The 27539-nt window shown below is 42.0% G+C and overlaps 2 protein-coding genes across 2 annotated transcripts; one reads left to right on the top strand and one right to left on the bottom strand.

The window, feature by feature from the left end:
* Positions 1-3340: 3340 nt before the first annotated feature.
* Positions 3341-7000, bottom strand: LOC147462237 (uncharacterized). The gene is made up of 11 exons (XM_086502991.1): positions 6193-7000; positions 5642-6117; positions 5163-5354; positions 4971-5062; positions 4776-4890; positions 4591-4653; positions 4382-4513; positions 4221-4304; positions 3942-4013; positions 3768-3866; positions 3341-3663 (listed from the first exon to the last, which is right to left on the bottom strand). Exons 1-11 carry the CDS (start codon positions 6998-7000, stop codon positions 3391-3393), a joined length of 2406 nt encoding a protein of 801 aa, XP_086359117.1. The 3' UTR covers positions 3341-3390.
* Positions 7001-19333: 12333 nt separating this feature from the next.
* On the top strand, positions 19334-25899 carry LOC147462236 (uncharacterized). The gene is made up of 3 exons (XM_086502985.1): positions 19334-19966; positions 20558-20635; positions 25066-25899. Exons 1-3 carry the CDS (start codon positions 19334-19336, stop codon positions 25897-25899), a joined length of 1545 nt encoding a protein of 514 aa, XP_086359111.1.
* The last annotated feature ends 1640 nt before the right edge of the window (positions 25900-27539 follow it).

The following is a 27539-nucleotide window of genomic DNA, read 5'->3' as shown; positions in this document are numbered from 1 at the left end:
AGAATTTTGAGACTATAGATGAGGTGTTTGAAGAATTCATCAAAGAATTCTTGCAAAAAAGGCATAACTCACAATACAGTCTCACAAATCCACAAATTCAAGCAAAAAGAGGGTGAATCAGTGCGCAAAGCGGCATTACGACTCAAGAGATACATCAAGTTCTGTCCAAAAGCTGAACTACCTACACAAGCACGATTAATGATGATCTTTATCTAGGGAATGAGACATGCGGGTCTTCAAAAATATCTGCACATGATAAGGAGTTTGACACTAAATGAATTGATCAAAGAAGCTCTTTTTTTTTGTGGATAACTATGAGGAATATAAAGAAAAGGATTGTCAGAGTCAAGAGGATGATACATCCTCTTAGCACAGGGATTCATAGCAGATGAATGAGTCCATTGCAAAACCAGTGGCACCTATCGATCAAGAAAAGTTTATGAATGAAATGATCAAGAGGTTAAATCCTCTTGTAACGTCTGATCTGAGGGAGATTAAGTGGTGTGAAAATGAGAGAAAATGGACAAACCATACGAGGGAAGAGTGTTACTATAGCATGGAATATGCTAGGGAGAGGCATGTACAACCTATTCCAGAAACACCTCCTCCACCTGGATATGTTGTTACGATTTTTTTGGAAGAAGTGATTGCGCGTATGTACATACACATGCAAGGTGCATCGAATAAAGGATTGCCCATTTTCTAGAGCCAGGTGGTTACGTGGGACCCACATGTGTATAGGTAGGACAGCGTATACATAGTACATTGATTCTCATTATCATCAGTACCAGTGTGTTTTTTCTATAATAATGAGCATTTGGTGAAGCGTAAAACTTCTCAAGGAAGCTATCAGCATGCCGACGCCATTAGGTAAGCAGGTGCATCAAGTGGCATCCAATGGTGTCAGGAGGACGAATGGGATCAAAATTTACACGTAGATAAGTACGGACACAACGGGGGTGTTTTCTTGTGATGAATTATGCAAAAAGCTTATCATGAGAACTATATTTGGGGGCCACTTCACATGATTGTGGGATGCATTATTGGAAAAGGTTGAGTGCCAGGTGTGCGGATGGATGTAGAAGGGTGACAAAAATGCACTACGTGGCCATTTTTTGGCTTGTTCGGGGTTTGTTTGAGGTCAATCAAAAGGCCAAAGTTTCCCAAGGGATTAAGTGAAGTGTGGACACTGGAAAACATGAGAAAAACACAGAAAAGTGTGGAGAGAAGAGAGGGAACAGTCGTAACTGAGTTTTTGTTGTTTTTGGAGCCTATTTTGGCCATAGACTGCTCATCTGAGGTCGGATTCGAGCACTTTGACATTGTAGACTAGGGTTTTGGGCCGTCCTGAAAGCAATGATGTTGTCCATTCTGCCAAATTATTCACTATTTTTCTATTGTTTTGGCTGTGTAAGTTTCTCTTGTGAGAGCGAAGCCTCTGCTCAAATTTGTAAATGTATCTGGCATATTTTACCCATATTTTGTGAGCTATTTTCCCCATTGGTGTTGGCCCAAGATCAATTGTATCTAAACATAAAAAATCTTTCTCTTTTGAGCTAAGTTTTTGGGTGTGTGTATGTGTGTGTCTCTGTGTTGAGTGGGCAAATGGATAGTCTCTCTCCTCTCACTTTATCAGTCTCGGCAAGGTGAGTTGTGTAAGCCGAGTGGTGTCCCATAGTGTGTGTGTGTGTGTGGTATCATCCGAAGAGTGTGTGTCGGGATCCTTATAGTGGTGTTGTGTGTGTTTCCATCCCGCTCAAACTCTTTTGGCACCCCCACCGAGGATCTTCTTCCAGTACCTTCAGCTTTGAGATTATAGGTTATAGGTTACAGGTTACAGGGACAGGTACAGGTGATTCACACAGGTACAAGTAGCTAGAGTAGAGTAATATACTGACAGTGGAGTCACTTGGATTTGTCGTGGGTATGCATCATTTGGCGCGTGTTTGAGCGCATTGTCTGGCATTGTACGTTACTTGTGGATACTGCCATTGTACGCTGGAAAGGGGGAAGTGGGAAAACCACCAGCACACAGTATAAATGCCTCTCTATAGCCCAGTGATCTCACAGCACCCCTATCCCATAGCAAACACACACCATGATACACAATCTGCAAACAACTTTTGTCCAAGCCCAGAATCAAACATCTCCAACTATATACACTAAAAGACCAAGCATATCAGCGAGGTTCTCGTCTATAACCCTTTAGAGCACCTTCACATCAACAATAGCATTTCAAAATCAACTAACATCCACACGGTATTGCAGAATCTCTAACATTCATCTAATCCGTCTAAGCTTGCACCCAATTTATGCATCTAACACCAGTAAACATTTCGATATCAATGTCCTACACTGCATTCACATCCGAGTCCATGAGATCACCATAAGCATGAGAGTGGGTAGGAAATTGACACAATTTGCAGAAAAAACATAGGCGATTATGACCACTAAATCCTTTAAAAGGAGGTGTATAGTGATGGGCTTAATGGAAAAAAAATCCTACACCTGAAGCCACAAGCTCTCGCTTGGGCCCGGCCCCCCTTTGCACTGTATAACGGCGGCCCCTCACCTTGGCGGGACCCGACTCCAAAAACCTCAACAGGCGGCTCTTTCCAGCACTGCCTCCTCCATAAAGCAACCTGTCGTGCCCTTTTTTCCTCAGCCCTTGGCGGCCTCCCTCTATGCCACCTCAACTGGCGACCCCTTTAGGCCCCATCGTCTGTAGCACTATTGGTTACCCTCACACAAGGACTTTCAAACATGTTCCTAGATAGTAAAAAAAGAGAATTCTCCATATTATTGACTAGGTAGAAATGAACGTAAGTAGGAAAAGTGCAAACTAGGAAAAATGGAAAATTTACTAGGTAGTCTATATAGGAAATTTTCCTCTCCACATCTTCCTATATAGAAATAATTCTCTATGTAGAAAATTATTTTCTATATAGAAAAATCGGACGTCAAGCCGACACCCATACCATTTTACTATGTAGAAAATATTGTCCATATAGGAAAACACTTCTTACGTAGTAAATATGACACTTGAGAAAATAACCTTATTAGACTAACAATAAATGTAGCATTTTTAATTTGCTAATTCCAACCCTGTTTTATCTACTAGTAAATAATATGGAGAATTCTCTTAATGATTTGGACTTGCGGAGAAGGAGAAGTTGGATTTTTTTGTACAATGGGGGCTCAACGAGGAGCTTGCAGGCATGAGGAGTACTTAAGAGCTAGAAAGCATATTTTATGAAGAAGAAAATTAAATATTACATAAACGAAAACACCGTAAGAAGACTTCTTAATTCCAATCAATTGCAGTTCACAATCACATCATTTTTTCATAATTTAACAAAATCTAGAAAAGAAAAACTTATGTTGAATTGTTTAAAAAGACACAATGTCCACTTCATCAAATGTCAAATCGTGACCAAGTTGTCTTCTCAAAAGCACTCTCTGCGTAGAAAGCAACCACTCCACTAAGCTCTCTCTCATCTCATCCAATGTGAGTATCCTCTTGTTGTCTCTAAATGTAGTCTCCTCCTTCCTAATTTTGAAAAAACTAGCTTTCAAAACTAAGTACATATCCTCTATTGTTTGAAGATCAAAATACTTTAAGAGGATCGTCTCTTTCTCTTCAACAGTTAGAAGGAGGGATACCTGCACAAAATCAATGTTCGTTAGTCAAAGCTTCAACACATCAAATATCCAAAGACTATTTCGTAATAGGAGAAATGAATGCTGATGAAACGATAAAAACTTACTTTATCATGGATTGTGTCATTTGATAAACAAGAAGAACCATCGCCATTGACATTTTCAACAAAAGCCATAATACTATCATCATTGATGTTACCAATATCCTAGAACAAAAAGATATATAAATTACAAGTACATATTAAAGTAGAACATTAAGTAAATTCTCTATATTAAAATACCTGTCTCCTCTTTTTCTTTAATAAGAGCCTTGGCTTTTTACAAGTCGTGGAGTTACGAAGCTTCTCACTCATCTAGAAAAACATAACAAATATAAACATAATAAAACAACAAAATGTATCGATAAGAATGAGTGTACGTATATAGGGGAGAGAGAGAGAGACTACATAAGTGAATGAGTGGAGAGAGAACTATAGCTAGTGGTATACTTGAGATTATGACTAGTATATGACTTAAAGATATCTTCATGAGTGATTTGTTCAATACTTTGAAAAACCTACCTTCCGTTCTCTATTGCTTTTGCGTATACTTTCACCATCTTGTTGAGGCACTTGCAAAGACGCACTCGTAGGTTTAGAAACCAACTATAAAAACACAAAAAAACCCTCTTAGAACATATCAAGTTATGAACCATGCTTTAAAGCCAAAAAATAGAAATCACCTGTGATGTCTCTCCTGTCCTAGGAGATTGGGGCATAGCTCTCACTCGTTTTAAGTTACCATTTGTGAGCAACGACACAAAAGATTGATGCTCTACACTATTTTCGAGCTCAATATCCAAGTTTTCCAAATTCTAAAAGAAGAAAGAAAAAACATTAAAGAGTATAACATGTTGAACATATCCAAGTCATTGCGTTAATCTTCTAATACCTCATCATTGTTTGGAGCATCGATCTTCTGAGTCTCCTTCCAAAGCAGATATAATTCTTCTCTCTAGATTTTTTAGTAAACAATAAGTAGACAAACTAAGTTGATTTAAGTATTACATGATCAAACATTCAAAGAATAAAATGATACTAGCCATAAGAATCAAACATAAGTAAAGTGCATGTTACCATGGTTGTAGGAGTATTCTCATGTCCACTCCCGTTGTGGATTTCTTCTTCTACAATCGCCACATTCAGATCTAGATTTCCTTTCTTAGGATCATGTTCTCCTTGTGAAGTATACCTTTCAACAAGCATAAAAATCATCAAATATAATGAAATATATAATAATTCAACCAAAGTGTTGGAAAGAGTAATACTTACAGGTTTTGAGGTTTTTTTCTTGTCGTACTTCCTTTGCGACTGTGCATAGCTAATGACAAATTGATAGATATCCTCTGATGCCCAAGTGTAAGCTGCATCTTTAAATTCAAACTTTGCAAGTTTTCCTTTGTTTTCTTCGATCAATGCTTTAATCTTCTCTTGCTCTTCAAGGTTATGATGAAAATCACTCACAAAAGGGTAATCTTTGAACCACTTTCTTACATCTCTATAATTTTGTAGAAACGCAGGATAATGATCCTGATTGTAGTACACCTCTAAAAGCTTTTTTCCATAAAGCCTGCTTGGATCTCTCAATTTGGGCTCAGGTGGACAAAAGATATCAGCGTATGATGGGGCTGGGCGACCATTTTGTGCCATCGAGCACTATGACAAATGAAGTTATAAACCATAAAGATGTAAAAAATACGTAAAAATTACAATTGGATTTTCTTAAAGAGAACTAACAAATTATTCCTCAAGATTTTGAAAAGAAAAGACCTAAAAGTTTAGAACAATGATTATAGTTACATCATGATTGTAAATGACACTATCTATCAAGGACATAACTATCAAAGATGATTCCAAAATCTCACGTGTTACAAACAAACTTGCCACATGCATGGCAAAAGCATAATATTATTGTCTTTCATTGTTTTCTTTTTTTTGAGAACCTCCCAACCAGAAACTACTGCGACACAAAGGGATATATCTTGCCAATTAGGATCTTCGACTCCTGCCTTCCAAAGTTGCGTGCTACTTTGCATTTGGAGAAGCCTTGTGAATCGCACCTTTCTTTTTTCCACATCCACCTCTCGAACAACAACATATAAAAACATATGACTAGAAAAGTCACGATCATCACATTGTTTAATTTGAACAATATCCATTTCTTCCACCCATGGAGGTACACATCCCACAACCCCCACAGTAAGTAGACGCTTACGCACAGAGAGATCTTTAATCTCATAAGCAATGATGGAGTTTTGAAAGCTCCATGGAATAAACTTATGAAGTAAAGAGCTGACTTCTCTTATGTAGTCCCAAGTGAAAGGCATGGGAGTTTGTTGCAGTACACTCATTCCAGTGATTGGCTCCACATTCAACCTTTCGTTTTCTTCTTCCACCAAGATCGATTGTTTGTAGTAATCTGCAACAAAGAAAAGCATGAGATTTGCACCACATTGTGCAGAGAAAAAGTATTTAATGCGTGCTTTCCACTCACCAACAGAGAATGAGCCAGGAACATAGTTATCTGATTTCACAACAACCGTATCACCAACTTTGAAGACTTCTCCGTTATACCAAATTTTGTTGTGTTCTTGAACATGTGTGGATATACACTCTCTTTGGCACAAGAATCTCTGTTCCACTTGAGAAAGCTCCCTCCATTTTTGCCTTTTAGGACCTATGATGATCCCTTTATCAAAAACAGAACTACCACATGGATAGTCGGTTTCATTTAATAAGAGAGCATTCCACAAATCCTTTGCCTTCAAGACAAATGACACTTTGAGTATTCCATGTTTATGCCATGCTTGGCATTCATACTGCACTAAAGAGTCAATAACATATCCTGTGGGTGCCATGAGAGCGAAGTGAAGCTCTTGGTACAACCTTTGGTGAGGCAAAAGGCCATCCTTATCTTTATGAATTTGTGCTAAGATCCATGTGAGAAGTCTTCTCCTATGAAAGGTAGTGAAAGAAATCTCATTCTCTTTATTGTTTGACTTTATATTCACATAGGTGGAGACAAGTCGCTCATAGAGAAAGCACCATATAACATCATGATTTCCATGTCGAAGAATATCATCTAGTATTTCTCCACTCCCTTCAAAAGAAGAAGACATTGTTAGATTTGCAATTGCTAAAACCCTCTTCTGGACGTTGTTACGTAAAGTGAAGTTGAGATATGATAGTACCTGCCACATGCTCAAGTGGTGATGAATTAGCACCAAAAGCCTCTTCAGACCTGACTCTCCAAGATGAAAACAAGGTCCTTGCAACCTCAATTGCCTTGTTTGTCCAACCATGATCCCGAGTATAGTTGAAAAAAAGTCGGGCAATATCAATTAATAAGAGTCCGAGATCTTGTATATCACTAGACAATCCATCCACCTCACATAATATAAATGTAAGACACCACTGTATGAACTTCTGATTCTCTTCTGCCTTGTAACTTTCATGATATTTACAGGGATATCTTGGACAACGACCATATCGCAAGACCGGAGGGACACAGCTTAGGGATCTTGTTGTGATATCATCGATCTTGCGTTTCATCTCTGTTGTCGAGTTTCTCATCAAAAGTGAAATATACTTTTGAAATACATTCAAAGAGAGAATGTGCATTGTGTCATAGACAAGATCCAATGACACATCAAAACCATAAAGATCATTTAGTCTCCATAAACTAGACTTCCCACTTAATCCAGCATTCTTTAAAATATCATCACGTTGGCTTTGTGAAGTGGTCTTGACTGAAAGAGAGAGAGCTTTTTGCATTTCAGCCATACTCCTTTTAGGCGGTGGATAGCGACATTGGAGACGATTTTTATCATAAATATATCAACCTTGAAAGCTTGAACTAGAGGAATCTAGTGTAGCGGCTGCTTTATCCCTTCGCAAGCCCATGGCATACCGAGCTAGAAGTTGATATAAGTTGCAATTGCTTCTCTATAGAGAGATAGTCAAATGATATCATCTCCTTGCGTGGCAATTTGCACTTTGTGCATGTTTCGCAACATTTTAAACAATCTCTTTTCAATCTCTTAACTTTTCTCCTTTTCCCTTCACAACAGCATAACACTACATTCCCAACATAGCTATCCTCAGTTATCGACTCATATAAGATGGGACTATGGGTGTTGTTTTTTGATCCCATACAAATAAGATATCTATCTTTGTCAGCCATGCCCAAGCTTCTATACAATGTATTCAATTGGGTCCAAGATGTGGGAACACTAATACCACCTAGAGAACAATCCCAAGATGGTGACAATTGGACAAGAAGTGTACTTAAACTCTCTGAATTTTTATTTGATTTTTTGTCAAACAAAAGCTTAAGCATACGGTCTTGAAACTCAATGGAGACTTGATGTTCATCCCATAAAGCTTGCATCTCAATGATCTTCTGAAGAATCTTATCATTTAACTGTGTGTCTTCATCGTGATCTCTCTCATGATCTCCATTTGTAGTTTCTTCAATGTAGTGTTCGTTCACATGCGCAGCCTCTGTTAAAATATGCTCCTCACAAATTGGATCCACCAATGGCACACTATCATTCTCTTCATGTGAAGAATATGGACTATTTAAAGCGTCGCAAGATGTAGGAGTTGATAACAAGATGTCATTCTCTTGATTTGAAGAGCTTGGAATGTCCAAGCTTTGTAAGCCAAAAGTAGAGCACAGACTTTTATATTTAGCATTAGCCTCTTGGTGTCTCTTATATGTGGATGAAGCCACAAATCTACTACCATAGCAGTATGCTCTGCAATTACAACAAAATCTTCGTTGAGCTTGATTTGATGGAGTAGACTCAGCTACAGCTTCAACACTTGGCAAGGTGTCAGAACCGTTTGCGGCTTCCACACTTGGCAAGGTGTCAGAATGGTTTTGTTGGAGACTTTCTTTTATGACACTTGGATGAAGATGTCCATCCCGTTCACGACGAAGATGTTCATAGAACGTTCTTCTCCTGACATACTGATAGCCAAGAGAGCTATTCTTACACTTATAATTGCATTGACATCTTTGCAAGGATACATTCCTTTCATCCATCTAGCCAAACCTGGTTATATAGCATCTCTCTCTCTCTCTCTCTCTCTCTCTCTAAAGTGGTTTAGAACTTGTGGAAGGAAGATAGTTGCCAGACTTGGAGAGTTGAAGTTCCCCATTGTTGTCCTACTACCTGAGCTGATCACTAGTAACTTATCGTATGAGAGGTTTATCTGACTGATGCGTCTGCGTATGCAAGAAGGCACAAGCAATTGTTAACGTGTCCACGCCAAAAAACGTAGCAAAAGGTGGCTGAAAACAGAGAATTTAGAAATCCACTAAGTCTCAAAAGACACATGACGCCGGAGGTCTGTGGAAGAGGACAGGAGGGGCACCAAGAACCGGCTAAAAGTCAGTAAAAACAGTCCCAAAACTGAATGTGGAAGGTCAAGAGTTGGTACGGGAAGCAATGGAGAACTTCAACGGAAGCCAAGGAGAGCGTATGCGTACGCGTATGTGTAACTGATCGCATGGGAGATTTGTCTGACTGGTGCGTATGCAGCAAGCAATAGTTTTCAGCCAAAGGGAACTGCAGGGATAGCATTTTCAGCCTTCGATTGCATCCATAAAAACGCAGCCCTAGACCTGCTATTTCTCAGCGTTTTTATCAGCCAAAAGACAGCAGACAAACCAGCATTTTTCAGCCACAAAGACAGCAGCCAAAACAGCGTTTTCAGCACCCCAAAGTGGTCCCAGATTTCTAGCCATAGTCTCTTTGTGGACAGCAGATAGAAGGACACCGATTTCAGCCCTAAAGTCATCATCGTCGTCACCGGCATAGTCACGAGTTGCATCACTCCATGCATCATCATTGTACACCTTTGTGCAATCATAAGTAGACCTCTCTCGCCGATGAGAGTGGGGCCTTTAGAGGAGGGTTTTAAAAGGTCTCTGGTGTCGTATCTCTCTTCTCTCTTTCTCTCAGTCTCATACACTTGCACGTACAATATCCATCCATTTTGTTCGTGATCACAACACTCTCCATAAAGAAGGGAAGGCTCTCCCTTCCATAAGAACTAAAAGGAACCTTCAGCAAACTATCGATCACTAATCTTGAGAAAATACCACATTCATTCAGCTGCACCTTACAACCATTTTCCCTCTGGTCAACGTTTTCCTGTGCTGGCGTTTTCCCATCAGGTAGGGCCAGTCCTTGCGTATTTCCCAGAGCAAGAAGAGCTTGATTGATTCCATGGGAGGTTTGTCTGACACATGCGTATGCGTGTGCAAGAAGGCACAAGCAGTCACCACGAATTTAACATGGTGGGTGCGGCGGATGTCAAAGCTTTGCAAGCTTTAGCTGAGCAAGAGGAATGGTGGGAGGAAGAGAGGAATGGTGAGAGAAAGACAGCTGCTCCACTCCCAAGGCTTCTGAAATCAGAATCCCAAATGATGCTTACCTTGTTTTCCCGCGACGGCTAGCAAAAAATGGTGGGAGGAAGACAACTGCTCCACTAGTTTTCAGCAAGCAATAGTTTTCAGCCAAAGGGAACTGCAGGGATAGCGTTTTCAGCCCTCTCTCGCAGCAAGTATTCAGCGTTTTCAGCCTTCGATTGCAGCCATAAAAAGGCAGCCCTAGACCTGCTATTTCTCAGCGTTTTTATCAGCCAAAAGACAGCAGACAAACCAGCGTTTTTCAGCCACAAAGACAGCAGCCAAAACAGCGTTTTCAGTACCCCAAAGTGGTCTCAGATTTCCAGCCATAGTCTCTTTGTGGACACCAGATAGAAGGACACCGATTTCAGCCCTAAAGTCATCATCGTTGTCACCGGCATAGTCATGAGTTGCATCAGTCCATGCATCATCATTGTACACCTTTGTGCAATCATAAGTAGACCTCTCTTGCCGAGGAGAGTGGGGCCTTCGGAGCTGGAGGGTTTTAAAACGTCTCCGGTGTCGTATCTCTCTTCTCTCTTTCTCTCAGTCTCATACACTTGCACGCATAATATCCATCCATTTTGTTCGTGATCACAACACTCTCCATAAAGAACGGAAGGCTCTCCCTTCCATAAGAGCTAAAAGGAACCTTGAGCAAAATATGGATCACTAATCTTCAGATTCAAAATCTCGAATGATAATTGCCTTGTTTGCCTGCCATGGCTATTTAAAAAAACGTCCTGGAATGGAAAACGCCCATCCTCATTCAGCCAACATTTTTGCTATCACCATCTCTCCTTGGAGCTTGGCGTTTTCCACAAGCAACACCTCGCCGACAGAGCACCAACCCTAACGTTTTGCTATCGCCCCTCATCCCACAACATCTAGCGTTTTGGATCGCCCACAAGGGACTGCAGCAAGCAATAGTTTTCAGCCAAAGGGAACTGCAGGGATAGCGTTTTCAGCCCTCTGTCGCAGCAGGTATTCAGCGTTTTCAGCCTTCAATTGCAGCCATAAAAACGCAGCCCTAGACTTGCTATTTCTCAGCGTTTTTATCAGCCAAAAGACAACAGACAAACCAGCATTTTTCAGCCACAAAGACAGCAGCCAAAACAGCGTTTTCAGCACCCCAAAGTGGTCCCAGATTTCCAGCCCTAGTCTCTTTGTGGACAGCAGATAGAAGGACACCGATTTCACCCCTAAAGTCGTCATCGTCGTCACCGGCATAGTCACGAGTTGCATCAGTCCATGCATCATCATTGTACACCTTTGTGCAATCATAAGTAGACCTCTCTCGCCGACGAGAGTGGGGCCTTCAGAGGAGGGTTTTAAAAGGTCTCTGGTGTCGTATCTCTCTTCTCTTTTTCTCTCAGTCTCATACACTTGCACGCACAATATCCATCCATTTTGTTCGTGATCACAAAACTCTCCATAAAGAACGGAAGCCTCCCTTCCATAAGAGCTAAAAGGAACCTTGAGCAAAATATGGATCGCTAATCTTCAGAAAATAAAACATTCATTCAACTGCACCTTACAAGAGTTTTCCCTCTGGTCAACGTTTTCCTGTGCTGGTGTTTTCCCATCAGGTAGGGCCAGCCCTTGTGTATTTCCCAGAGCAAGAAGAGCTTGCGTTTTTGGCTCAGTTTGGGCATCAGATCAGCCACTATTAACATTTTCAGCTTGCCGGGCTTGGAGAGTTGGAGTTCATTGCTATCGTACTACCTCAGTTGATCACCAGTGACTGATCCCATAGGAGGTTTGTTCGACACATGCGTATGCGTGTGCAAGAAGGCACAAGCAGTCACCACGAATTTAACATGGTGGGTGCGGGGGATGTCAAAGCTTTGCAAGCTTTAGCTGAGCAAGAGGAATGGTGGGAGGAAGAGAGGAATGGTGAGAGAAAGACAGCTGCTCCACTCCCAAGGCTTCTGAAATCAGAATCCCAAATGATGCTTGCCTTGTTTTCCCGCCACGGCTAGCAAAAAATGGTGGGAGGAAGACAACTGCTCCACTAGTTTTCAGCAAGCAATAGTTTTCAGCCAAAGGGAACTGCAGGGATAGCGTTTTCAGCCCTCTCTCGCAGCAAGTATTCAGCGTTTTCAGCCTTCGATTCCAGCCATAAAAACGCAGCCCTAGACCTGCTATTTCTCAGTGTTTTTATCAGCCAAAAGATAGCAAACAAACCAGCGTTTTTCAGCCACAAAGACAGCAACCAAAACAGCGTTTTCAGTACCCCAAAGTGGTCTCAGATTTCCAGCCATAGTCTCTTTGTGGACACCAGATAGAAGGACACCGATTTCAGCCCTAAAGTCATCATCGTTGTCACCGGCATAGTCATGAGTTGCATCAGTCCATGCATCATCATTGTACACCTTTGTGCAATCATAAGTAGACCTCTCTTGCCGAGGAGAGTGGGGCCTTCGGAGCTGGAGGGTTTTAAAACGTCTCCGGTGTCGTATCTCTCTTCTCTCTTTCTCTCAGTCTCATACACTTGCACGCATAATATCCATCCATTTTGTTCGTGATCACAACACTCTCCATAAAGAACGGAAGGCTCTCCCTTCCATAAGAACTAAAAGGAACCTTGAGCAAAATATGGATCACTAATGTTGAGAAAATACAACATTTATTCAACTGCACCTTACAAGCGTTTTCCCTTTGGTCAACGTGCGTTTTCCCATCAGGTAGGGCCAGCCCTTGCGTATTTCCCAAAGCAAGAAGAGCTTGCATTTTTGCCTCAGTTAGGGCATCAGATCGGCCAGTATTAACATTTTTAGCTTGCTGGGCTTGGAGAGTTGGAGTTCATTGCTATCGTACTACCTCAGTTGATCACCAGTGACTGATCCTATGGGAGGTTTGTCCGACACATGCCTATGCGTGTGCAAGAAGGCACAAATAGTCACCACGAATTTAACGTGGCGGGTGCGGCGGATGTCAAAGCTTTGCAAGCTTCAGCTGAGCATGAGGAATGGTGGGATGAAGACAAATGCTCCACTCCCAAGGCTTCTGAATTCAAAATACCAAATGATGCTGGCCTTGTTTTCCCGCCACGGCTAGCATAAAAAACATCCTGCAATGGAAAATGCAACATAACATGGAAGAAACGCAGATCATGAACCTTCTAAAGTGGTTTAGAACTATGTCTCTGTTAGTTAGGTTGCATATACTCTACCAAAGACATCTTTGTACATGGCCGGTTATAGGGAGTTCTTGCCAATGTTTTTCCTCTTGTTAGTGTTTTCCCCTGCTGGCGTTTTCCCATTAGGAAGGCCAGCCCTTGCGTATTTCCCAGACCAAGAAGAGGTTGCATTTTTGCCTCAGCTTGAGCATCAGTTCAGTTATCAATGTTTTCAGCTTGCCGGGCTTGGAGAGTTGGAGTTCTCCATTGTTGTCCTACTACCTGAGCTCATCACCAGTAATAATTGATCGTATGGGAGGTTTGTCTGACTGATGCGTATGCGTATGCAAGAAGGCCCAAGTAATTGTCAACGTGTCCACGCCAAAAAACGCAACAAAAGGTAGCTGAAAACAGAGAATTCAGAAATCCACTAATGCTCAGAAGACGCATGACGCCGGAGGGCTGCGGAAGAGGACGGGAGGGGCACCAAGAACCGGCTGAAAATCAGCAAAAACAGTCCCAAAACTGAATATGGAAGGTCAAGAATCGGTACGGGAAGCAATGGAGAACTTCACCGTATTCGTATGCGTCTGACTGATGCGTATGCATATGCAAGAAGGCACAAGTAGTCACCGCAAGTTTAACGTGGCTGGTGCGGCGATTGTCAAAACTTTGCAAGCTTCAGCGGAGCATGAGGAATGGTGTAAGGAAGACAGCTGCTCCACTCCCAACGCTTCTAAATCCAAGATCCCAAATGATAATTGCCTTGTTTGCCCGCCATGGCTATTTAAAAAAACGTCCCGGAACGGAAAACACAACATAAGATGGAAAACCGTAGAACTTGGCCTATGTTTGTTAGGTTGCATACCCTCTACTGCACACATCTTTGTACAGGGCGCGTTACAGAGAGTTCTTGCCAGTGTTTTCCCACTTGTCAACGTTTTCCTGTGCTGGTGTTTTCCCATCAGGTAGGGCCAACCCTTGCGTATTTCCTAGACCAAGAAGAGCTTGCGTTTTTGCCTCAGGTTGGGCATCAGATCAGCCACCATGAACATTTTCAGCTTGCCGTGCTTGGAGAGTTAGATTAAATTGCTGTCGTACTACCTCAGTTGATCACCAATGACTGATCGTATGGGAGGTTTCTCTGACGCATGCATATGCGTGTGCAAGAAGGCACAAGCAGTCACCACAAATATAACGTGGCGGGTGCGGCGGTTGTCAAAGCTTTGCAAGCTTCAGCTGAGCATGAGGAATGGTGGGAGGAAGAGAGGAATGGTGAGAGAAAGACAGCTGCTCCACTCCCAAGGCTTCTGAAATCACAAACCCAAATGATGCTTGCCTTGTTTTCCCGCCACGGCAGACCCTCTACTACAGACATCTTTGTACGAGGCAGATTACAAGGAGTTCTTGCCAACGTTTTCCCTCTTGTCAGTGTTTTCCCTTGCTGGCGTTTTTCCATGAGGAAGGGCCAGCCCTCGCGTATTTCCCAAACCAAGAAGAGGTTGCATTTTTGCCTCAGCTTGAGCATCAGATCAGTTATCAATGTTTTTAGCTTGTCGGGCTTGGAGAGTTGGAGTTCCCCATTGTTGTCCTACTACCTCAGCTGATCACCAGTGTAGTGGTCATATGGGAGGTTTGTCTAACTGATGCGTATGCGTATGCAAGAAGGCACAAGCAGTCACCACAAATTTAACGTGGCGGGTGCGGTGATTGTCAAAGATTTGCAAGCTTTAACTGAGCATGATGAATGGTGGAAGGAAGACACCTGCTCCACTCCCAAGGCTTCTGAATTGAGAATCCCAAATGATAATTACCTTGTTTGCTCGCCACGGCTAGCAAAAAAAGTCCTGCAATGAAAAACGCAACACAAGATGGAAAAACCGTAGATCATGCAGTGTCTAAAGTGGTTTAGAACTTGGCCTCTGTTAGCTAGGTTGCATACCCTCTACTGCACACATTTTTGTACAAGGCGGGTTACAAAGAGTTCTTGCCAGAGTTTTCCCTCTGGTCAACGTTTTCCTGTGCTAGTATTTTCCCATCACGTTGGGCCAGCCCTTGCGTATTTCCCAGACCAAGAAGAGCTTGCATTTTTGTCTCAGTTTGGGCATCAGATCACTCACCATTAACATTTTCAGCTTGCCGGGCTTGGAGAGTTTGAGTTCATTGCTATCGTACTACCTCAGTTGATCATCAGTGACTAATCGTATGGGAGGTTTTTCCGACACATGCGTATGCGTGTGCAAGAAGGCACAAGCAGTTACCACGAATTTAACGTGGCGGGTGCGGCGGATGTCAAAGCTTTGCAAGCTTTAGCTGAGCAAGAGGAATGGTGGGAGGAAGAGAGGAATGGTGAGAGAAAGACAGCTGCTCCACTCCCAAGGCTTCTGAAATCAGAATCCCAAATGATGCTTGCCTTGTTTTCCCGCCACGGCTAGCAAAAAAACGTCCTGCAATGGAAAACGCAACATAACATGGAAGAAACGCAAATCATGAACTGTCTAAAGTGGTTTAGAACTAGGTCTCTTAGTTAGGTTGCATATACTCTACTAAAGACATCTTTGTACATGGCCGGCTACGGGAGTTCTTGCCAACGTTTTCCCTCTTGTCATTGTTTTCCCTTGCTGGTGTTTTCCCATTAGGAAGGGCCAGCCCTTGCATATTTCCCATAACAAGAAGAGATGGCGATCCCTAGAGTTGAAAATGCGATCTGGAAACACGTCGTAGCAAGCGCCACACCAGTGCAAATAGAGGATAGAGACCTATGAAGAAGAAAGGTCTCCGACCAATCATTGACAAGGCAAAGGGAAGGTGTTGTCCATGCTAAAAAAAAGCAGCAAAAGGGTGCTGAAAACAGAGAATGCAGAAATCCACTAAGTGTTAGGAGACACTGGATGTTGGAGTTTGGGGAAGAGAACGGAAGCGGCACCAAGAACCGGCTAAGAATAGTCCCAAATCTAAATGTGGAAGGTTACGATTGTTTTAAGGTCATATGGATCAGACCTTGGTATATTTCAAACTTGTAAGTGGAGGTTGTGGCATCAACCTTACAGTTAACAACTACAACAGTCTTTTCAGTAGTTCAGGCCACTTTTGCAATTCGACAATACATCATACTGTATTGGGTGCTTGCTGAGGACCCAACATGAAGCTTCAAAGATGGGGATCTTCAACATATCATTATACGTTAAATCTTCAACATAGAATGGCTCCTTCCTTGCATAAATCTCAACAAATATGCTCCCAAGTGCCCGAGTTAAAGCCAGACGGGAAGCTTAGGGCATGTACATATTACGCTTGCGCCTTGTACATACTACCTCAATACTAACCTCATGCAAAGAGAAAAATCTGAAATAAAACCACAAAGGTACTCATTAGTAGGGCACTTGGCATTACTGATGGTAAGACCATAGAATGCGAAAAGAATGTAGTCTCAATGCTTTAATCTTCCTTTTCATTAACCTATTCTCAGGACAATATTTATCCCTCTCCTCCAACGCCATCAGCCTTGGCCCTTCTTAACTATTTTATGGCTGATCGTTGGTAAAGGGGACCTTTACCATAATTAATATGCAGTCAGGGAACTGTCAGGATGACTTCAGATTCCAATCAGGAAGTTATCAGGTCAGAGTCAACTCAGGAGATAATCAGAAACCTATTAGGAAGTAAGTAGGAAAAGACATTATGTGAAAGGATGTAACTTTTCGTAGGGGCTTTTGTATCTTTTGTGAGCTTCGATGATGTAAGGAAGAAAAGGGGATGACGCTGGTGTGTGATGATGATGGGAAATGGAAGGCGGCAGTTATATCTATCTGTCTATTGTCTGTTCTGATTCTGATCTATGTCTGATGAATAACTGATGAAATCCTGAGTATAAATATGAGATATATGTATTCCCTTTGATCTTGTCGATGAAGTATCTGAAGGCTTGAAGTGCATACATACTGTGTAGTCCTGTATTGGTGGTTGGTTAAGTGTTAGGCAATTATCAAGGAATATGCAAAATCTGTCTAAGCCTTTCCTGATCAACCCCATTACACTTTGGCGATCCTGCAAAATGTTTCGGATCTGTTCCTTACCTGTGGCATAGAGGACTGAAGTGTTTCTGATGACAGAGGAGGATGTTACAGACCTGCTATATGAATTTCGACATTGGGAGTCAGAAGAGGAAGAAGGAAATGATTTGCTAATCAGATTTCGCAATTGGGTAACAGAGGAAGAAGAAAAGCAGGAGTACGACAGAATTTTTCTGCGGGAGTACCTTCCACAATTGCCTAGGGATGTGCAGAAGTGTATTAGAATCAAAGTGGTGATCCTCTTCCGGTGCATTCATCCGGTTGGCATAAATAATCTCCCTGTAAGTTGGTCGTTTGTGAACATCCGGCAACTCAGGAGATACTTGGAACTTCGGAGGAAGTACGCTCTCAGCCGACAAGCAACTGGCAAGCGGACTTAATGTATGAGTGAAGAAGAGGATGGTCGCCAGTCTGCACAACATCCTTATTGGACACGTTTTCGTAGCAGGCAAGGAGTAGATTCATTCGCAGCAATAGAAGGAGAGGAGGAAGGCAGTCAACCGTCAACTCCTGAAAGGCAAAGTAGTACATCTTCTGGCAATACCGAAGATTTTGAGCAACAGAATGAGGAGATTTCTAATCTGAACCTGCAAAGGTTTGTGGGAGCATTAGCAATCAATCAAGTTTTTAGACCAAGAAGGCTGCAGTTTCAAACACACACACCACCATTACCATTTTTCCCTTTGAAACAAATAAATCAAGGACAAGTACCGGTACCAGTACCAGTGAATCAACTCCAACCACAACCTGTAGTGATGGCTCAACCAGTACCCAACCCGAAAGTGGGGGCGGCTAAGTTCAGCGGGAAATCCAAGGAGGATGCTAACAGTCATGTGGGGCAGTTTGAGACCAGGTGGATGGCAAGTGGATACAATGTGATCCATAATGATGCTACCAAGAAGGAGCATTTTGCTGCCACATTGCAGGGGAAGGCAATGGCTTGGTTTATGCAGTATGGTATTGCAGCTTTTCCAACATATGAAGCATTAAGAAACAGATTTTGGCAAGATTCAGGGAGGAAAAGACCCCTGAGGATATCTTGATCAAAATGAAAAAGATGAAGAAAAGAAAATTGCTAGTGGAAGACTATGCTCAGAAATTTCGAAACCTCAACAACAGATTGTTGGCAGCACAGAGGCCATCATTTGAATAGTTCGGCGATTATTTTTGTAGAGGATTGAATCTGGAGCTGCGCAGTTCAGTAGCAGGAAGAGGAGTGATCAACAATGAAGCAGATTTCAATGAGTTGGTGGAAGCAGCCACAAGGGCAGAAAGAAGGTATGGAAGCCTTGAGAAGAGAAAGAAATCTTCCAAAAGGGAAGAATCAGATTCAGAGGATGAAGAAGATGATGAAGAAACAGATGACTCCTCAGATGAGGAAGACTCAGAGTTTGAAAAGGATTCTGATGAAGAAGATGATGATTGGTCAGAGAAAAAGAAAAAGAAGAAGAAAAGTAAGAAGAAAAAGAAGAAATCCTCCAGGTAGGAGAAGGACAAAGAGAAAAAGGGTAAAAGCAGGGAGCAGACAGTTCCTGGAAAATAAGACATCAGTCAGATGATTGTCAGTCAATTGAAGAATTTGGGTCTTACAAAATTCGGTATGCCAGAGAGGCCTTATTGTCAAACATGTCAAGTGTTTGGCCATAGTGATGAAAGATGTTGGTACAATCCAAATTATCGAGGACGCATTCCAGAAAGGGTGCAGCAAAGAATGAATCCACCTGTAGCGAATGTCATGATTGCAGGAGGGCCTTAGGGAAGGCCACAGAATTTTAGAAACTGGGGAAATTCAGGTCCTATTCAAAGACTTCAAGCCCAAGAAGGGTGGGGTAATCAAAGGAATCAGGACAGAATGGGAGGAAATTTACCGTGTACCTATTGTGGAACACAAGGGCACAGACAGGGACCTGAATGCACCCTGTGGTGCAAACACAGGAGTGAGAGGGGGATCCCTATAGTACAATATAATAATAAAGGCGGCCAGCCTCAACAAAGGCCTCCTGCACAGTTAAATGTTGTCATGTTGGAAGAAGAAGAACAGGAATCTGAAGAGTTCCTGATGAATGCCAAAGTGGAGCCTGATAGGGCCCGGATGCCTAATGAGCGCTGCTGTGGAAGAGGGGAATCAAGCAACCTGTTTCAATGTGATTGTACAGATTGTGTCTCGATTGAAGGAGTTAAAGAGGGGTATAATGTTCCTGGAGCTATGGTGGTAACCAGGTCGTCAGGAAAGGTAAAGGGGGATAAGGTTCAGAAAAAAGAAGAACAACAACCAATCGACTGGAAGGTTCAGGACCAGATTAGAATGGGGGTATTGAAGGAGATAAATAAAGTGAACAAGCGACAGGAGGATAAAAGAAGGGAAACTCAGGAAGTCCCTGAGGCAATAGTAAGGTATCCGGCGGACAGAATACAGGAAGGAGTTGGTAAAGGACATGATCAGGCGCTGACTGTACAGAAGAAAGCTGCAGTCAAGATGTCTGAGGAGTTTTTTGATGCATTAATGGAAGCACCTACTCAGATCAGTTTGAGGCAGATTTTGAGTTTGGTACCAAGCTTTGCAGACCAATTTATGCAGAAGTTACAACAACAGTATGGGGGAAAGAATCCGATTGACTTACAGACAGATGAAGATCCGGATCAGGAGATTGAGGTAGCAAAAATGCAACCTGCAGATGTTGATTACAAAGTTCCAGTGATCAGTGTAAAGATGGAGCAGATATTTATGCCAGGAGTGTTGATTGATGGAGGATCAGGAGTGAATGTACTTCCAGAGGAAACATGCAGGAAGATGAACATTACCTGTTGGGATCCGGCACCATTTCAAGTGAAAATGGCAGATCAGAGGAGGATCCAGCCATTAGGGATTGTCAAGAATAAGGAAATTGAGATTGGAGGTCTCAGGTTTAAAGTTAATTTTGTGGTGTTGCAGTTGGAAAAGTCTTCTCAGTCATATCCTATGATTCTTGGGAGACCTTGGCTTAGAGCAGCAAAAGTCAAGCAACATTGGGGAGCAGATTATGTGATATTGAGACAGGGCAAGAAAAAGGTGAGAATGAAGATGGTGGCCAGCAAAATACTTCCACTTGATTGCAGACCTTTGCATGCAGAAACAATCAATATGGCTCCAGAATTGGAAGAAGATGAGGAAGAGGAATTTTTGAGGGTAAATTCTTCTATCATTCCAATATTTGAAGTGGATGTACAAAATATTGCAGAGAAATATGTAGCTAATGATCCCAAGGTGGAGAAATTGAAGAAAAAATTGGGCAAGAGAAAGCTGTTTCCTGAAGGATCTTATTTGGAGGCAGAACAGAAACATGCAGAGATCAGGGCAGAGAAAGATTTTGAGGAATATCTTTCAAAAAGTTCAAGGGTAAGGGAAGATGATTTGGAAGACATGGATCTAGGAACAGAGGGCAATTCTCAGAAGGTCAGGGTCAGTGTCAATCTGGATCAGAATTTTAAAAGAGGACTGCAGGGTTTACTCAGGGAATACAAGGATGTATTTGCCTGGCATTACAGTGACATGAAAGGAGTGGATCCAGCTTTTTGTGAACACAGGATCAACCTGAAGGCTGATGCAGTCCCAGTGGTACAACAAAGATACAGATTAAACCCAAGTTATGCTAAGCAAGTGAAAGAGGAATTGGACAAGCTTGTGGCAGTAGGTTTCATTTACCCGGTTGACAAGGTGACATGGTTATCTCCAATAGTGGTTGTTCCAAAGAAGAATAGGAAGATCAGGGTTTGTGTGGATTGGAGGAAGCTGAATGCTGCCACACTGACTGATCCTTTTCCACTTCCATATTGTGATACAATGTTGGATGTGGTTGCAGGACATGAAATGTATAGCTTTTTGGATGGTTTTAGTGGCTATAATCAGATCAGGATGGCAGTGGAGGACAGAGAAAAAACTGCCTTTATTACAAAATGGGGAGTGTTTGCTTACAATGTGATGGGGTTTGGATTGAAAAATGCACCTCCTACTTTTCAGAAGTGGGTTCAACAAGTGTTTGCTCCTTTCTTGACAACTTTTATGAGGGTGTTCTTGGATTTCAGTGTTTTTGGGAGAAAAGATGAGCATTTAGGACATCTCAGGCTCTGTTTGCAGAAGTGCAGGGAAGCTAGACTTTCTTTGAACCTTGAAAAGTGTGCATTTGCAATAAGCAGTGGGATTCTTTTGGGACATGTGATATCAAAAGAATGGATTGCCATTGATTCCAGGAAGGTGGAGGCAATTCTGAAGGCACCAGTACCTAAGAACTTGAAACAGTTGTCAAGGATTTTGGGACAAGTAAAGTGGCATAACAGATTTTTGAGGTATTTGGCATATGTTTGTCAATCACTGACAAAGCTTACCAAGAAGGATGTACCATTCTTATGGTCTACTGATCAGCAAAAGGCCTTTGAATTATTGAAGAAGATGTTGGTGGTGGCACCAATTCTAATTTCTCCAGATTGGAATTTGCCATTCCATATATTTGTGGATGCAAGTCATTGTGCAGTGGGAGCAGTCCTGATGCAAGAGAGTGAGAAGGGATGGTTTAGACCTATCTATTATGCAAGCAGGGTGCTATCCTCTGCTGAAAGGAACTATTCAATAACTGAAAGAGAAGGTTTAGGCATGGTTTATGCATTGAAGAAGTTCAGGCATTACTTGTTGGCCAATAAGGTGGTGTTTCATGTGGATCATCAAGCTTTGATCTATATGGTTAATAAACCACAGTTGTCAGGCAGGTTGGCAAGATGGGTTCTTTTACTTCAGGAATTTGACTATAGTGTGGTGCATACACCGGGGAAAGAGCATGCCATTGCAGATTACTTGAGCAGATTGGAGATAGGAGAACCACCAGATGGAGTGCCTGATGAATTACCTGATGCAGGACTGTTTCAGGTGGTGACAGGTCTGATAGCAGAAGATTGGTATGATGAGATGTTTCAGTTCTTGGTGGAGGGTTTTTTTCCAGAAGAGATGACTTCAGATAGAAGGAAGAGGTTGGCATTGAGGAGCAGATCATTTATGGTAATATCAGGAATGTTATACAAGAAAGGAATAGATTAGGTGATCAGAAGGTGTGTTTCAGGGAAAGCTGAACAAAAGGCAGTTCTTTCAGAGGCTCATTGGGGCAATGCTGGAGGACACTTTTCTCATAAAGTAACTGCTAGAAAAGTATTTCAGGCAGGGTTATGGTGGCCAAGTATTCAATAGGATGCTTACAACTATTGCAGGCAGTGTTTGTTCTGTCAGAGGGATGGAAGGCCAAATGATGCAGATAGGATGCCTTTGCAACCAGTGGTACCACTTGAACCTTTTCAAAAGTGGGGTTTGGATTTCATGGGACCTATTATTCCTTCTGCAAGAAATACTCAAAACAGATATATTCTGGTGGCTACTGATTATGCAACAAAATGGGTTGAAGCAGTGGCACCAAGGGATAATACTGCAGGTAGTGTGGCAAGATTCCTCTATAGGAATATTATGACCAGATTTGGGTGTCCTGTGGAATTGGTTTCAGATCAAGGAGTACATTTCCTCAACAAAGTGATCAAGACGTTAACTGAGTCACACCTAATAATACACAAGAAGTCTACAGTGTATTATCCACAAGCAAATGGACAGGCAGAGAGTACTAATAAGATCCTGATCAGAATTTTGAAGAAGATTGTGGAGGACAATAGGAAGGATTGGGATACAAAGCTTGATTCTGCTTTGTGGGCTTTCAGGACAGCTTTCAAGGTGACAACAGGTCAGACACCTTTCAGGCTAGTATATGGACTAGAAGCAGTAGTACCAATGGAATTTGTAGTTCCTAGTCTGAGAATTGCAGTTGAGCATAGACTGTCTCCAGAAGAGTCTATACCTTTCAGGGAGGAATCCTTGTTGAAATTGGAGGAGGATAGGATTCTGAGTGCTTATTTGGCAGAAGTAGTGCAAAACAGAAGGAAAGCATGGGTGTCTCGACACATTAAGTTCAATTTTTAAAAAAAGGAGACTGGGTCATGGTATATAACAGTAAGTTGGGGCCAAGACCAGGGAAACTCAAGCTGAGATATGTAGGGCCTTATCAGATAGCAGAAGTCAGAGGGCCAGGAACTTTTGTGTTACAGGATGAAGTTGGGAACCAGTTTGGAAAACCACTGAATGGGTATCGGTTGAAATTATTTGAAGGGGAGGTTCCTCAAAAAGAGTGTCAAAATGAGGTGGGAATATTTTTTCTCGATTCGGGGGTACGAGGTATTATGAATAGAGAAGTGAAGGTGGAGTGTGAGACCACGTTTTCGTGTTTTCAAACTGACAGAGGACTTGACATCTCAAGTAATAGTGCGTCAGCGTTAGTGCCCGCCATGCAGAAGAGAAAGAGTGTGTTGCTAGGTGAAGAGCAAGCCCAGCGTACGCCGCCGTTAGCTAGAGAAGCTGTTGATTTTGAAGCGATGGTGCAAAGGAGGGGGCTGAGATCGGCAAGGCCAAGCCCTGGAACAATGGTGGAGATCGACGATGAGGAAGAGGATGTACAGCAGCTGACACCGCTTCAAATGAAGGCCAGACAAGCAACAGAGCATCATCTCATGGATTTTAAGGTGGAGATCGATTCCTTCCAACCCAGACATGCACGATGGCTGCAGTCTATTCAGCTATTGGAGTATGCACAGTTGCCATGGACACACTGGCGTTTCACGACTCAAACAGGCATGATGATGGCGCAGCTTATAGATTGTAATGGATTGGTGGGACACGGAGTTTACTTGTCAGCAGCATTAGTGGCGACAGTATTTGGATTGCCTGAAGGAATTGATAATGCGGTGGACAAAGCATCTGAGGAGGACATGGATGCAGAATTTGGGAAGAGTGAAGGTACTCGCAATTATTTTTCTTTGAAAAATGTGTCTGATGCAGAGAGATTGCAGCAAATAAAATGGTTTTTGGAAAGGGTCATGTTATTGGTGAAGTTGGATTACATATCAAGAGAGAATTATGCAATTCTCAGCATGGCAGAGAAGGGTAAGAGATTTGGATGGGCAACAATGTTGTATGAAAGAATACATTCAGAGGTATTTTTCAAAGAAAAGAAAAGAGTGCAGAGAAGTACAAAAGTGGGACCTTTGATTGCTGCAATTTTCATGCATGTAAAGAATAATGGTGTATTGAGGGCGATGACACCATCAGGGTCAAAACAGGTGGCTGACAGACAGGAAGGACACAGTCAGGAAGTATTTGGGCAGCATGAACTGTTGGGTTCTGAGCAGATGATTGACAGGGAAATGAAGACAAAGAAGTATCATGAGTCCAAGACAGGCATATATAAGAGTATGTGGTCAGCAAAGTATTCACATGGTGAATGTATGGAAACTATGGGGTTGAATACAAATGTAGAGATTCCAAAATTCTGGGCTGAAGAGGAAGATGGACAGATAAAGCTTGTGGGGGCTCAGACAACTCCGGTGAAGCGTTCCATCAAGTTGAAGAAAAGAAGGTTAGATGTCGTGCAGACCAAGGAGACCGAGAGTGGAAAGAAGCAAGAGGATATCAAACAGTCTCTTGTTAAACAATTTTTTCAAGATGTTACATACTCAAAAGCCTTAGAGTCTGTAGAGATATTAAAGAAGTTTGTGGAGCAGCAGAACATGAACAGTGAACTTTTGGAGAGGACAAATGGAAAACTTGTGGAGGAGAAAGAAGAATTGGCAAGGCAGTTGAGTAAAAAGACAATGACAGTGGAGGAAATTGAAGAGTTGCAGGAGAAGCTCAAGGCAGCATCAGAGCAAAATCAGAAAATGGAAGAAAAGTTAAAGATGTTTCAGGGTCATTTGCACAGAAGAGAGAGCAATGCAAAAATGTACAAAGTGTGGCAGAATGAGTGGAAAGCAGTATTGACTATGGAGTTGGGGAATTTAGAAAATACTAATGTAGCTTTAGAAGCAGACAACAGGGTTCTACTGAATAGAGTGGCAGCCTGTAAAGATGTGGAAAAGCAAATTAGAGAATGCACAGATGATGAGTTGTCAATTGATGGATGGTACTTGTCACCTGAGGAGGTTGAAGACATGAAGGCTCAACTGAGGAAGCAGGGAGAACAAATTTGGCAAAATCTGGGAGTCAGGCTAGAAGAAGTGATGTCTAAACCATATGAAATATTTGCCAAAGAAGAAAACAAGGAGGAGTATGAGATACTGAAATTTCAGTATGAGGAGTTACATGAAAAATATAACTCTCTCCTTGAGCAACAGTCACAGGACAACAAACAGATTGAAAAAGAGGGTGTTCAGGAAGATGATGTACTAAAGACTCCAATGTTGGATACTTTAGTGGATACAATTGCACAGCATAGGAAAAATGATAATCAGGAATTGGAAAAGTTTTCTGAAGAGATTGCAGATCAGGGGCAAAACAATGTGGTTGCAGAAAAGGAGAAGACTGTACCTGAAACAAATCTGATGCAGCAGGCGCAGATTAATGAAGAAGAAATCTTGCAACAGCTGATAGTAGATGATCAGGGAGATACAGAATTGCAAAATGTGGAGGACAAAGTTGAAGAAATGCTTACTCAAGAAGATGGTGTGCTGGAGGTTGAACAAAAGGAGTGATCAAGGGAATTGTGGGTTCAGGTCGCCAAAAAGTTTCTTTTTGGTACCACCGGGTGTGCCAGGTGGTAAAGGGGACCTTTACCATAATTAATATGCAGTCAGGGAACTATCAGGATGAGTTCAGATTCCAATCAGAAAGTTATCAGGTCAGAGTCAACTCAGGAGATAATCAGAAACCTATTACGAAGTAAGTAGGAAAAGACATTATGTGAAAGGATGTAACTTTTTGTAGGGGCTTTTGTATCTTTTGTGATCTTCGATGATGTAAGGAAGAAAAGGGGATGACGCTGGTGTGTGATGATGATGGGAAATGGAAGGCGGCAGTTATATCTATCTGTCTATTGTCTGTTCTGATTCTGATCTATGTCTGATGAATAACTGATGAAATCCTGAGTATAAATATGAGATATATGTATTCCCTTTGATCTTGTCGATGAAGTATCTGAAGGTTTGAAGTGCATACATACTGTGTGGTCCTGTATTGGTGGTTGGTTAAGTGTTAGGCAATTATCAGGGAATATGCAGAATCTGTCTAAGCCTTTCCTGATCAACCCCATTACAATCGTCCATCTCCATCACCATTTATACGTTGATCCCATACTTCCAAAGAGTCTGAAAGCCAATCAAAGACAAAGAGTTCATGGTTTTCAATTGTCCCGACTCCACCACAAAGAAGTGACAGAGATCACACACCACTACATCAGGAGATGGAGACGAGGATCACCCAAATATGAGCCGACCCCTATCGCTTCTAGATATCGTCTTATATCCCTTCATTGATACAGGATGGAGATAGGTGCATATCAAACTTAGTACACACCAGACACATATAGAGGTGCATTACTTCTAGTATAGAGCTCCATCTTGTCTCCACCCTAATAGGTTTTGGGTTATATCCACATCATTGAACATCAAATATCGTATCGTGTCATAGCTATAGCTTCCCCAACTAGTAGTTAAGAGTTCTCATGTTTTTCCAATTCGGTTTTCATTTTCGGATACCAAAGAACAGATCACTATTGTAGATAGATTGTCTCATAGGTCTATTGCAGCTTTCCGTAGGCCTTAATATACTCTCTCTCTCTCTCTCTCTCTCTCTCTCTCTCTCTCTCTCTCTCTCTCTCTCTCCGACCCGCTATCGTATTCTTACCCTTTCCTTTGAATTTTCAGTCAAGAATTTTTATCTTAATTCTATCGTACTCTTACCCTTTCTTTTGAATTTTCAGTCAAGAATTTTTATCTTAATTTTTCCCAAATATCTCTCTCTCTCTCTCTCTCTCTCTCTCTCTCTCTCTCTCTCACATACACACACACACACACACAAACAAACAAGCATATATTCTCTCTCTCTCTCTCTCTCTCTCTCTCTCTCTCTCTCTCTCTCTCTCTCTCTCTCTCACACACACACACACACACACACACATACACTTTCAAGTAGATAAAACTCTCTCTCACACACACAATACATATACACATTCAAGTGGAAATCTCCCTCTCTCTCTCTCTCTCTCTCTCTCTCTCACACACACACACACACACACACACACACACACACACATGTAAATAATTAAAGAAATCAATCTTTCTCTCTCTCGCTCTACAAAAGAAAGGTGCAGGCGAGCTCGAGGACTCACCTGTGC

The sequence above is a fragment of the Adiantum capillus-veneris genome, chromosome 3, assembly GCF_014529385.1.
Source record: "Adiantum capillus-veneris isolate H3 chromosome 3, ASM1452938v2, whole genome shotgun sequence".
In the NCBI taxonomy this organism is placed as follows: domain Eukaryota; kingdom Viridiplantae; phylum Streptophyta; class Polypodiopsida; order Polypodiales; family Pteridaceae; genus Adiantum; species Adiantum capillus-veneris.
This window is presented reverse-complemented; position numbering and strand designations above follow the sequence as displayed.

What these genes read in the sequence shown, in the direction of transcription:
- LOC147462237 (XM_086502991.1), bottom strand. Translation starts at nt 7,000, where the DNA reads ATGGTTGGACAAACAAGGCAATTGAGGTTGCAAGGACCTTGTTTTCAT. An exon ending in TCCTGGCTCATTCTCTGTTG is followed by an intron (nt 6,118 to 6,192) that starts GTGAGTGGAAAG and finishes TCTTTGTTGCAG; the next exon opens with ATTACTACAAACAATCGATC. An exon ending in GGTTCAAAGATTACCCTTTT is followed by an intron (nt 5,063 to 5,162) that starts GTGAGTGATTTT and finishes TTAAAGATGCAG; the next exon opens with CTTACACTTGGGCATCAGAG.
- LOC147462236 (XM_086502985.1), top strand. Translation starts at nt 19,334, where the DNA reads ATGTTGGAAGAAGAAGAACAGGAATCTGAAGAGTTCCTGATGAATGCC. An exon ending in ATCCGGATCAGGAGATTGAG is followed by an intron (nt 19,967 to 20,557) that starts GTAGCAAAAATG and finishes AATGATCCCAAG; the next exon opens with GTGGAGAAATTGAAGAAAAA. An exon ending in TGGAGGCAGAACAGAAACAT is followed by an intron (nt 20,636 to 25,065) that starts GCAGAGATCAGG and finishes GAGAAGCTCAAG; the next exon opens with GCAGCATCAGAGCAAAATCA.